Source organism: Contarinia nasturtii, unplaced genomic scaffold (assembly GCF_009176525.2).
Source record: "Contarinia nasturtii isolate CC-2019 unplaced genomic scaffold, AAFC_CNas_1.1 Cnas_scaffold_1240, whole genome shotgun sequence".
Classification (NCBI taxonomy): Eukaryota; Metazoa; Arthropoda; class Insecta; order Diptera; family Cecidomyiidae; genus Contarinia; species Contarinia nasturtii.
In genome coordinates this window covers 3,417,575-3,430,058 of record NW_022198581.1, presented here as the reverse complement: position 1 = coordinate 3,430,058, position 12,484 = coordinate 3,417,575, and the positions used below count along the sequence as shown (strand labels likewise).

At 34.2% G+C, this 12,484-nt stretch overlaps 3 protein-coding genes across 6 annotated transcripts; 2 read left to right on the top strand and 1 right to left on the bottom strand.

Moving 5' to 3' along the window:
- Window positions 1-89: 89 nt before the first annotated feature.
- On the top strand, window positions 90-3,205 carry LOC116344979 (mucolipin-3-like). 4 transcript variants are annotated; one of them, XR_004201474.1, is made up of 3 exons: window positions 90-338; window positions 450-2,899; window positions 3,012-3,205. XR_004201474.1 is itself a non-coding variant. In XM_031773883.1 (2 exons), the coding sequence occupies exon 2, from the start codon at window positions 763-765 to the stop codon at window positions 2,824-2,826; it is 2,064 nt and encodes a 687-aa protein (XP_031629743.1). In that variant the 5' UTR covers window positions 90-334; window positions 450-762; the 3' UTR covers window positions 2,827-3,205. The 4 variants fall into 4 exon arrangements, 3 of the variants coding, with proteins under 3 accessions (XP_031629743.1, XP_031629741.1, XP_031629742.1); XM_031773883.1 differs by having other exon boundaries at window positions 90-334; window positions 450-3,205; XM_031773881.1 differs by having other exon boundaries at window positions 450-3,205.
- Window positions 3,206-3,498: 293 nt separating this feature from the next.
- Window positions 3,499-7,998, bottom strand: LOC116344978 (ubiquitin-protein ligase E3C). Its single transcript, XM_031773880.1, has 11 exons — window positions 7,665-7,998; window positions 7,230-7,597; window positions 7,029-7,166; window positions 5,953-6,953; window positions 5,767-5,891; window positions 5,183-5,695; window positions 4,971-5,100; window positions 4,798-4,904; window positions 4,597-4,741; window positions 3,828-4,527; window positions 3,499-3,763 (listed from the first exon to the last, which is right to left on the bottom strand). Exons 2-11 carry the CDS (start codon window positions 7,557-7,559, stop codon window positions 3,596-3,598), a joined length of 3,357 nt encoding a protein of 1,118 aa, XP_031629740.1. The 5' UTR covers window positions 7,560-7,597; window positions 7,665-7,998; the 3' UTR covers window positions 3,499-3,595.
- A 149-nt stretch (window positions 7,999-8,147) lies between these two features.
- Window positions 8,148-9,870, top strand: LOC116344980. Its single transcript, XM_031773884.1, has 6 exons — window positions 8,148-8,350; window positions 8,455-8,637; window positions 8,717-8,884; window positions 8,964-9,432; window positions 9,496-9,608; window positions 9,704-9,870. Exons 1-6 carry the CDS (start codon window positions 8,258-8,260, stop codon window positions 9,758-9,760), a joined length of 1,083 nt encoding a protein of 360 aa, XP_031629744.1. The 5' UTR covers window positions 8,148-8,257; the 3' UTR covers window positions 9,761-9,870.
- Window positions 9,871-12,484: the final 2,614 nt, after the last annotated feature.

Sequence of the window (12,484 nt, the reverse complement as noted above, 5' to 3'; positions counted from 1 at the left end):
AGCGTATGTATTTGATTGTCGGTGTAAGTATTAGTTATGAATGATACTTGTCACATAAAAATAGAAAAACAGATGAACAAAATAAGAAAGAAACAAAACACACACAAAAAAAAAAACATGAAATAAAAGTCATATGGAAAAATACATTTGCATTGTATATATGAAACGAAGAAAATCGCTAAATTATCATTTAATAAACGTTTTTGTACGACCAGTGTTTAGTTCATTGTATACTAAGGAAACGTAACAGAGAAAAATTGTTGCTTGAAGTGCACAAATGCGTTTTTGTAAATGAATTGAAAAAATAACAAAGAAACTATACGTCCATAAACAAGTGGGTATGTGAGAATCGATTTGGTTACTTAAAATAGCATTTTTATTGTGAGTTTTGTGTAGAAAATCTTTCAATATTGCGATTTTTTGTGTGTTTATTTCTCTTTTTTTTTTAGTTCTTACACCATTTGAATGCAATTATTGCATTCGACCAACTTCCTTTGCCGCACATCTGGTAACTATCAGGGGATGATCGTGCTTAACACTGACTCATCAATCAATGTATGAATGCAAAAACGCAAATTCGCGAGAGAAAAAAAAATAAGAATTTCCGTAGACAGGGTCAACTCGTTGGCGTCAAGTGAAAGTGTTGTTATTTTCAAGCGAATCCACAACGATTTATTCATAAATTGGATCACATAAAGGCCAATTACCATTGAGGAGACTGTAAGGAGAGTCATTGGCCATCGAGGCAGTGACTGCTTAGAAATGAGCAACATTACACCTGAACATTATTGTGCAAACCTCGATTGTGACAGTGACGATGATTATGATAACAACAATGACAAAGAAGGTTACAATGAAATGAATACGGTAGATAATAAGCAACAGGCATCTGATAAGTGTAACGTGATAAATCCCAATTCAGTGGTGGTAAATCAACGACGTCAAAAAATGGCCAGCGATTATCCATCGACAAATCAATTGGGTTTAGATAAAACCATGAATGATAATATAACAAACCAAAGAAAATCCTATAATCATGTAAACAACACAGCAACATCAACCACAGAGGAGATAAGCTTTACCGGAGTGCCAACAAGTAGTAGTCAACCGTCTGCGTCATCGTCATCATCCCAGCTGAGTCCAATGTCAGCGTTCAATGAAGATCGTATGCGACGTAAACTACAATTTTTCTTTATGAATCCAATCGAAAAATGGCAGGCACGCCGTAAATTTCCATACAAATTTGTTGTACAATTAATTAAAATTGTACTGCTTACCATGCAACTTTGTTTATTTGCACATTCACGATACATTCATGTCAACTATACATGGGATAATCGTGTGTCATTTTCGCATTTATTTTTACGTGGATGGGATGATACGAGCGAGGTTGAATCTTATCCGGCAGCTAAGGGTCCATTTGCATTATACTTTCAAGATGAATTCTATGATACCATTGATTATGCGGTGGCCGGATACAAGAATTTAAGTCGTTCAATTGGCTCTTATTCGTATCCAACACAAGATAATACAATGCCACCACTGAAGCTGTGCATTCATCACTATGAGGAAGGTGAAATTTACGGTTTCAATGAGAGTTATACATTCAATCCGATAATAAATGTGATTTGCACAAATTTAACGAGCAACCTTACAGATAGTCGCACCTATTTGGCCGACAAAGGTATTGATATAAAATTTTCGGCATTCGTACAGGCAACATTAGATTTTTCAATAAAAACCGTCAATCTTAAGGCGGCCGGACCAATAGCACCACCCGATTGCTACCAATTTGATATCGAAATTCTATTCGACAATAGTGATCACGATGGCCAAATGCTACTGTCACTTGATGCAGAACCGATACGATTGCAGTGCCATGGTGATGCATTGTATAAAACTGATACGGCTATCGATAGAGCACTTCGAAGTTTACTTAATGGATTTGTGATTTTGATATGTGTTGCATCATTTTCATTGTGTACACGTGCTTTATATCGTGCTCGATTGTTACAAAAACAAACCGATACCTTTTTCCGTGTCACCTACGGAACGCCATTAAGCAGTGACGATTGCTGGCAGTTTGTAAATTTTTGGTATATCATGATCATCTGTAATGACATTCTATTGATATTGGGATCAATTTTGAAAGAACAAATCGAACGAGAGAATTTCTTCAACGATCAATGGGACATATGCTCTGTATTTTTGGGCGTTGGAAATATGCTGGTTTGGTTTGGTGTTTTACGATACTTTAGCTTCTTCAAAACGTACAACGTTGTTATATTGACGCTTAAACAATCAGCACCGAAAATTCTACGTTTTCTATTGTGCGCTCTTATGATTTATGCTGGTTTCACGTTTTGCGGTTGGCTTGTATTGGCACCGTATCACATCAAATTTCGTTCGTTGGCCACAACATCCGAATGTTTGTTCTCACTTATCAATGGTGACGATATGTTTGCCACGTTTTCAATTATGTCCACCAAATCGCAATTGTTATGGTGGTTTAGTCGCATTTATTTATACTCATTTATTGGGCTATTTATTTATGTGGTGATTTCATTGTTCATTGCTGTGATTATGGATGCATATGATACGATCAAAAAGTTTTACAAAGATGGGTTTCCAAACAGTGAACTGAAGCGTTTCATTGGACAAATGCATCCAAATGATTTTTCATCGGGTATATTTCGAACGTATGCCGATGAAGAAGAACAACAATCAATATGGGATACAATGAAAACTGTTTGCTACCTCTGTTGTGGTCTCAAAAGAAAAGAAAATCCAGGACCAACCGGATATGAAACACTCGTTACATCTTAGCACGGTTAAAATATATACATATATACATACGAAAACAAAACCTATCTTCAATTAATTATTATGTATAGAAAAAGTAAGTAGAACAAATCGATATGGCTATATATCTGTTTCTGGCTGCCTTTGCATTGTTCTTTATTGTAATCTTTGTTTTATTATTACTGTTTTTTTCTTTTGCTTTTTCAAAGAGAACAAGGATATGTGTTTACCGCAAGTGTATATTAGAAACAACAAAATGTATATTAAAATTAACAAACGAAGTGATCAGGTGAAATAGAACAAATTTACCTGAAAACAATTTTATTAAATTATATTAATTACTTTTTAAAAATGTCATTTTATTTTGTCAAATTGTTAATAAACATTCAATGGACAATCAAAACAACGTAAACATTCATTTTTTCGTACTTGTAATCACGTGCTTACCTAATCTATACTTTTATATACAACCATACAGTCTACAACACATACACTCCCCTACTTACGAAGCTCAGCATATCTCCAAATTAAGCGTGCGATAGTTTCAATTTTGATTACATGTCATTTCAATTGTTTAAAGGTACGACGTCACTTGGTGGCGGAATCACATTTTTCTGATTTCGATTTGTAGCAAATGTCGTCTGACTGAAATGACTATGTTTATTGGAAAAGAACAAATGAATGAAAAAAATCAAGTTAAAATAAATTTGTTGTTGTTTTTTTTATTTCTATAAAATCTTAGTGCGTTCCTTAACACTAAATTATCATGTCTGTTGATGTTCATTTGTGGCAACTAACTAAGTTCAAAGCCTGAATTGCTTTCGATGGCATATAAAAGTTTTTCTCGCATTTGTTCTTTCGAATTGAAGGCGGGCAACTTCAAAAGATTCATACAAGTGCTGGCACTAGGTAAACGGTCCGTATTACCAGCATGATGAATTGTGAATGGTGGATCAAGGTCCTGTAAAACGATAGAGAGTTAATTTTTTTGCGATGAAATAGAATACGCATGTTATATTTAATACCTTAAATCCAAGTAACGGTGGCCGAGAGCAGGATGTGACAAATTTGAGCAGTTGCCGCTTTTGAATATCGCTGAAATTGGTTAAAACTTCCCAAAATAGTTTGATAGTAGGATGTTCAAATTCAAAATCGCCACCATATTTGGTATTTTCACGAAGATCATCAATGTCAACAGGTATTTCGGCGCCAGAAATCAACACTTGGAATTCTTTATTGCTAAACATATACAGCCATTCAATGGTAACCACATTGGCTAATCCTTTTCTGAATGCAGCACATTGCTGTCGAATTTGTCGATTCAATTTGTAATCGGCCATCAAACTAATGTATTCAATACGATTGGCACTAGTCACTTGAATATTTGTTCCATTTGGTTTGAGTTCGTGCACTTTTGTTTCACCTAATTCGTTTATAACAACGGTGAAATCTAAGCCCAATTCTTCAACATCGCCTTCATACGCTTTCAGTGATAATAAATTACGGTGCAACACCGGATCCAGATCATCTAACTGATGTACATCAACGTCTGAGTGTTTTCCAGCCAATTTTGATAGGAAAAATTCGGCCAATGGTAATTCAACTAATAGATTTTCATACAACGCTTTGCCTAACATTCGACCAATGAAATAATAATGCTTTTGATAGTCGGGAACAATTTTTGCAACACTTGGATTTGGATAAAGTTTATTGTCCGTTGTAATCCTGCATCGGAAAACAAAATCAAAAGGCAATAAGTAAAAATACACATGGATCGAAACACATTACACTTACATGAAAAATCCCCGATTCGGATCAAAAGCCGTTTTAATAAGTTCCGATAAAAATTCCCGAAACACACCACCACCGTCTATGCCAACCTCTTCTAGACCAATATTGTTTATCATTTGTACACGAAATCTTGCTCGCAAATCTGGTTCTACAATACAAATACAATCAACATTTATTATGCTGCCATTTGCAATTTCAACTTACCATTTTCCTGTCGCAATTTGTCAAACGCATCTTCATATAAATGTGATCGTCTAACAACCAGTTGAATTGAAGGACCTTGAAGAAAGCTCTGTTGATCACCTTGAGCTCTGTAAAATGCGAAACGTTTTCAAATTGTTAAGCGCAAAAAAAAACAACCCTCAATGTATGCTTACCGCAAGCGATCGGCCGCCAAAAGGCCTTGAAAAATGCCAACTCTTGTATTGAATGGCACAACGAATGGAATTTCTCTTAAGATTGTTATGGATCGAACTTGTTTCGTGGACAACGGTGGACCGTTACTATCTAAATTGTAGAAATGAATCAAAATAGTATAAGCAAAATCGATTGGGGAATTGAATAAAATAAATAAATTGAATAGACGAACCAAAATCTTCGCGGGTGAAATCACGAATCGGTTGGAATGGTCTTGGAGCATGCCGATTACCGCGTGGCATTTCTAAATCGGTTGGTTTATCCAGAGGTAGATTTAATGTATGCACAACCCAATGATTTGGTGGACAAAAACCTCTACGCAAATCTCGTGTATGCAATTGACGTAATAACGATACGCATACTTTTAATAAATGCGGCCATTTGCTAGGTGACGTTGCATTCGGTGCGCTTGAACCCTGATTCATTTGTAATGCCGTTCTATAATGATCATTAATGCTCGTTCGTGTTTCAGGGAATGCCAATTCAACTAAGCCCAATGACATATCCTTCAAAAATGAACTCATTGAAATGATTTCGTTCAATTTGAATGGCATTATTTTACTAATTGCACCGGGTAAAACATCTTCTTGACAAAATTCGCGATCATGTAAAGTCGCTATTAATCGTCCGAATAGTGCACAAAATGATGCAATCATTGGAATCACACGATCGATTTCATGGTCAGCTGTGAATAAATTCAATTGGATTGAGTTAGTTTAATGTGTTTTCAAAAAAGTATCGTCTTTCATGAAATACCTATTTGAATTCCCTTTGTGATCAAACTTAAAGGCGATGAAAATCCGGCACTATTTTGTTGCGTATGCAAAGTATACCACAAAGCGCGTATAAATTGTGGTCTAAATGTTAACTGAAATAGCAACCTGCCGAGGAAAGCGAACGTTATAAAATGACTCTTTTTAATTCGGAAAATGAAGGCCTTACCTGAATTCAAACACAGCGGTTCGATGATAAAGCATGAGGTTATGACAAATCTTACATAATGAGTACAATACTTGAACATCATCCAAACAATTGTCTATATTGTCAAGTATAATTTCAACATGATTTTGATCGTTTAAAAATGTAATTGCTTCCAGCAAGCAATCTCGTTCCTCCATTGAAATCGATTCAATTTTTCGATCTTCTTCTTCGTCACTGTCAATATCATCATCCGCATCAAATTCCGTATCATATTGTTTAAATAGTGATTGCGATGAGCGCGGTTGTAGTTTACGTATATTTTCCGACAAATGTCCCAAAACATTGATGTAGTTCCGCGCCCAAATTGCATTATTTTTGATGCGATGCAAATGTAATTGATCCAGTGTCATAAACGAATGAAATACGTATGATGAACAAAATACATCATCGATAGCTTTTGAATTTTCACGGGCTATTGAAACTGAGGAAACGCTACTTGAAATGGAATAGTCCGTATTTTGTTCAAGCGATCCGACAACCGTTTGATTCGTGCATTTCTCCGCTATTTTATCGCTAAGATATTGAAGCAAATGTGGAAATGGAAATTCAACACTGTTCGCCAAACATGGTATAACAAAGAGTTGAATTGGTTTCGTATACTTAGGAACGAGAATCTCTTCGACAAACGAAGACAAAATGAGATTTGCACAATCTTTGCTAATCAACGATGATGGTACTTGTTCATTCGTTGTTGTGGTTTTATTTGCTGCACACATGAGTCTCAACGGATGCTGAATCATTTGCAGCAAAGTTTCCGATATCGAATTTGGCGGCGACAGAACCACATCATACAGCGGTGGTATTTTTTCTTCGAGTAATTGACGCACCAATTTGAAGTATTTTCGCTGTACCAAATAACGATATACACTTTCTAAGTATGTTCGTCGTACATTTGCATCGGTTATATATTTCGAAACTATGTCGTCCGATGAAAATGTTTCCAAAGTTCGAAATGGAATTCCCTTTTATATAGAAAATGGCATTTAAATTAGTTTTTTTTTTTTGAAGTTTTTACGACAAAAAACAGAACAGCTTACATGAGATAAATTTTGTAGTGACAATTGTTGGATGCATAACGATAGTAATTTCTTCACTCGATGTTGCCATTGCGGATCGGTAATCGATTTTTGCAGCAAATTATCGGGATGTCGAATTAGAAATTGACATAATATTATCTATTAAAATGATAACGTGGATGATTATTATAAAATCCATGGTCAATTAAATGGAAAGCTTACCAGTCGTTCGCCATCTTTTTCGTTTTTATTATCGTAGAAAAATAAAATACACCTGAGCAAATATTCTAGCTGTTCGGGATTGGTGAGTCCAACCGTTTTCAAGTATTGATCGAAAATTTGTTGTGCATCTTTTTTGCATTTGACACGCGATAAGAAGCTTCGAACGCACGATTGAATTGTAATTGCTCCGGTATGCTGCTTTCGAATTTCAGCCCGTTTTTGTCGTTCGTGCTGAGCACGACGTATCAGCGTTTCGCGATCATTTGTGTGTGATGCGCCGCTTAAATTTTGCGACGGCGTTCGTTTATAGTTGCCTTCAAAGCTGAACATTTTTCAGATATCATTCGGTTGATGATGACTTCAATCGTCTGAATCAAAAATTACGTCAAACATTTTAATCGATGTTGAAATCAATAATTAATCAAGAAATCTTACTTGACAAACACCTTTGCCTGAACATATAATAATAGCTTCACAATTTGTTTATTAGATTTGATTTAGATTGTAAACCATTAATTTTACATTTTGGATCAGCTTGTTTCATTCAAATGTTATGTTATTGTTATTCGATTATGTTGCTGTATGACTTAATATCTATATTGTCGTCCAAATAATGAATAATTCTTTTAAATAAAACTTATCAACAGATCATCGTTTTTTCTCTTCTTTTAATTATATGCAATGAATTTAAGGATAAAGAAACGAAAATGACTAAACAAAATTTCCTTGAGTGTTACGATTGGTGTGCTGTCAAATCAAGTCACTGTTACTAAAATTATTATTGCAATTGAGTGTGACACAAAACGTCAGAGTGTACGCAAATTATAAGTATGAATAAGAATTGCGAGCCGAAAAGTAAAACTGTTTACAACTTATAGTGGAGACAACTTCACGTCGATTTGCGTCGTTTCAATACGAACGGCGTTTGACAGTTGGTATCAGGTGAGCTATTGGTTAACAGGAACCAACAAAAACTAGTAAACATAATAAACAGCATCAACGAAAACTAGAATATATACTCAAATAGTATGGATGTGATAGATTATGAAATTGAAGAAATCAATAAGATTGTAGAGCAAATAATATGCAATTCAAAAATTGTTGCATGTCTCAGAAGTCTGGTAAGAAATTTCTTTTTTTTTTCTTCTTCCATTTATTTCTTATTTTAATAGTTGTGTCATTTGAAAAATGATTATGTGGTAATATTTCAAATTGGACTTTTCAGATTCGAATCAATATCAAGCAAACGTTGTCTCGTCAAATTACAGTGTGTATTCGATTTCCATCCAATTATCCAAATGAACATCTTTTGGTGGAGTTAAAGAGTCTTACGATAAGTGGAAAACTGCTCGATGGCTTAACAACATTAGCCGAACAAAAAGCCTCTGAAATTCAAGGAAAACCGCAGGTTTTTATTCAATTTCTTTTCGTTGGTCTACTATTTAATGGAAACGAAATTATTTTTAATAATTTAATTCACTTTACAGACTCTTTATGTATTGAAATTCATCGACAATTATCTACGAGAAAATCCGCTGTGTATAGCTTACGATGAAATTGCAGCAATCAAGGCATTATTGAAACAGAAAAACGATTTAGGCACCGGAGGTGGCGAAATAAAATGTTTACAAAAAACGTCGATGATTTCACTAAAAGTAAATCGAGGCATACTACTTAGAAAAAATTATTATTCCATTACTCAACAATTCCTGATCCATTCCTTTTCTTCCCTAGGTAAATGGAGGCAATTACTATTATAAAGCAAAATTCCATGTACCAGAAGAATATCCAACCAAATGTGTTCAAATGACCGAACACAAATCAAACTTTCCAATTACGTTGCTACGTTTCATAAATGGGCAAGCTAAAGAAATGGCAAGAAAATGTGCAGAGGCCCCATTACGTGCATGTGATAATAGTAAATTTGAGGTGAAACCAAGTTTATTGCCGTCGTTAAAATTCATAATCGAAGCTGTTGTCGATTTTCATAATGAAATGTGTCCAGTTTGTGGATTCATGTGCTTACCCAACGATCCGTCGGATATTGAAGTTAAGGATACGGCTGACAAATACGTAGAACGTGTATTTTGTGGCCATATTTATCATCTTGGATGCTTGAAAACTTATGTTCGAACGCCACCCTTTCCACCAAATGGAAAAACATGCCCAGCGAAGAAAGCACATCCACGATCGGATCATAAAGGTACGCGTTGATAAACAGTCAGTGTCCAACAAGATTTATTACTTTTATCATTCAATAATACAGGTTCAAACATAGCACTGCCGAAAAAAACAAAGAAAACAGACGTGGATACGTGTGGCATCCGAATTTCACACGATCGTTGGGGATTGAATGTTAAATTAGCTGAAGCAAGATGGGTTCGTATCAAGGCATAATCACTTTAAAAATTACTATTCCATTACATGTTTCTTCATTTCCATTAATTTCATTTTTCTTTTTTGATTCACCCTAGGTTCATCAAGAGGCTAGAAAGCGTGAACTTGAAGAGGTTAAAGACTTTTTACAATAAAATCTCCATCGCAAACACAATGAAAATAAAATATTTATATTTGTACGATTTGCTCTAGTCTACGTTGAACTAGTGTAAAATTAATGTAAAACAATAAATAAAGTGGTTTGCATGAAGAAAAAAAACATGAATCTTTTCGACGTAAATTTTACGTTAATCATATGAAAATATTGTGTTTATCTGTAATTTGTATTATTCTTGATTCTCATACGTTTAGATATCATCGTAAGTAATTTTAATAATTGTTTACAGCTATTAAATGATGAGATATATCCTTGACATTTTTTTATGTTGTAATCATATTGTATTCAAACTGAATGAATAGGAAAAATTACGATAGTTGAATTGCCAAACAGCGGGATATGCAATCAATATAGTATTTGTATGGAAATTATAAGTAACCCCAATGACAGTTCGTCGATTTCTTATTGTTTGGTTATTTGAAAAAATTTGTTTTGTTTACATGTTCCAAATGTCCCAATCAAACGTTCAGAAACGATTTACAACCTTCCAAATTACTCTCTCTTAAAACTTTATACTACAAACGTTTACACAATATTTCGATGATCTGATTCGGATTTACTACAGCAAATGTGTTTCTGAAGCATCGAGAAAAATAGACGATGTCATGATCCTCTCCTTTTTTTTGGTTGAAGTGTCAAGGACCAAGTGGTACCCATTAAATTATGGACCGCCAAAATTCCGAAAAACAATAACAGTACGGCTTCAAGAGCAATCAAATCAATCGGCCAAATGTGCGTTCCTATGACAACACACATCTAGAAAAATGCCGTTGAGAGTCAAAAGCAAGGCTTATAAATCTGTGTCAAACACCATGTCATTTGATCTGATCGATGTCGATGATGTGGTAAATTGGGCAAATTGGATACGCTTAGCCAAGTGTAATGTGGTTAAAACAACAAAACTGTCGATTTTTGGTTGACAATCATCTTCAAAATGTAAAAATTTGTTAGACAATTGTTTTATTCCCGTTCGCTTTCATCACGTCAAGATGTTTGAGTATTTCCATATTTTAAAAACTATCGAATAGTTTGGCGTATGCTGGGCGCGATGTTTCTATGGCAGATGTTTCACACCTATATATATATATCGGGGAGAATTCAGAATCAAGTCATCCAAAGCACTGAATACTGATTGACAAAGGTTTTTCATGAAGTTAGAGTTAAATTTGAATTGAACATATATGTTTACACATTTTCTCTTAACATATAATGAGAAAATTATTCGAAAAACAAAAAAGTGAATGCGATAGCAAATGACACAGTTGGTGTAAGAAATGATATTTCCTGTACGATATGAAAATGCTTGAATTTAAGTTATTTTTACAAGGTGTTAGCAGTACCGCCGTATTTTAAAATGTAGCCCATATGGTATTTGTTTATTCCCTCTGCGTTGTGATAAGTATTCAATACGGAATTTTATTGAGCTGGGGCATATTGAAATGAAACAATCGTTTCGGCAAACGCAAATAACTATCAAATAAAATATGTATAACAGTTTCAAACATCCTATATGAAACATCCTATGAACATCCGGACCTTCTAATTTGATATTTATTTTAAAATATCCAATTACTGAAGACAGGTGTACACACTTATACGGTCACATAGTTGCAGCTCTAATTCGTTTATATTTGCGATTATCATACACCGGGTAATTTGAAACGGTTTTTTCTTCTTTTTTTGGAATTAATATTCGCCAAAAAAAAAACATATGACAACATAAAAGTAATTAAAGTCATATCAAAAGCAATGCACACTTACGGTTTCATAAATTTTTTTCTGGCTTGAATTCACGCGATTCGCATTCATTCAACATCAAACTGTAAGCATATTCAATTTGGCGAGAATTTATGAATATTGCTGAGTTTCAATTTTACACTCTACCCATATCTATCTTACGATACCATATTTTATTGCCAAAATCCAACCGATTCAAATTACAAATATCAAGTGGACACAATACTCGAAGACATTTTATTTGAGAAGTTATCTACTTTGGATTTTTGACCAACAATTTATTATCTTTACGATGTAGACACGATATTCAAGCTGATATACATTGGTGGTACTGCTACTAACCAACGATAATCAGTGGGTCCTATGAGCAACAGTTTTGTAAATATTATCTGCGTTGAACGAGTGCCATAAGTATGCAGGCTGATGTTGAATTGCTCCGTTTTGACGAGATCTTTTTTGCGGTAACTTTTTCTCTTCTTTGTAGGTTAAAGCCAAAATAAGAAACTAATTAGAATGATTTTTGTAATTTTTCGTTGTCAATGAGTAATATCGATTGAGACTCTCATCTTGTGAAATTTCCACAGTTTTCGATTCGAATTCATGAAAGCACATCATTTTACTTGAAATAATAATAGATTTATTTCATTTTGTTGTGCTGCATGGATGATATTTCTAATTTTGAATTTCGAGCAAAGCATTGGAATGACAGTTCACTGTGCAGAACAAATTGAACTGATTTGAAAACAGAACGATTTATGGTTCATACAATTTTTAATTCGATTTTATCATCGTATATTGGAATTATTTAGTTATTCAACCGATTTATTCATTGAATTAAGTATGTTGACGTGAAACTTAAAAAAATTGTTTATGTCATATTTTGAATTGCTTTTTCATTTCATTTGTGACGCCACATTGTTCTGCAGTGTAAAAGCACATTTTTTTACATTTTACAAAAGGAAGA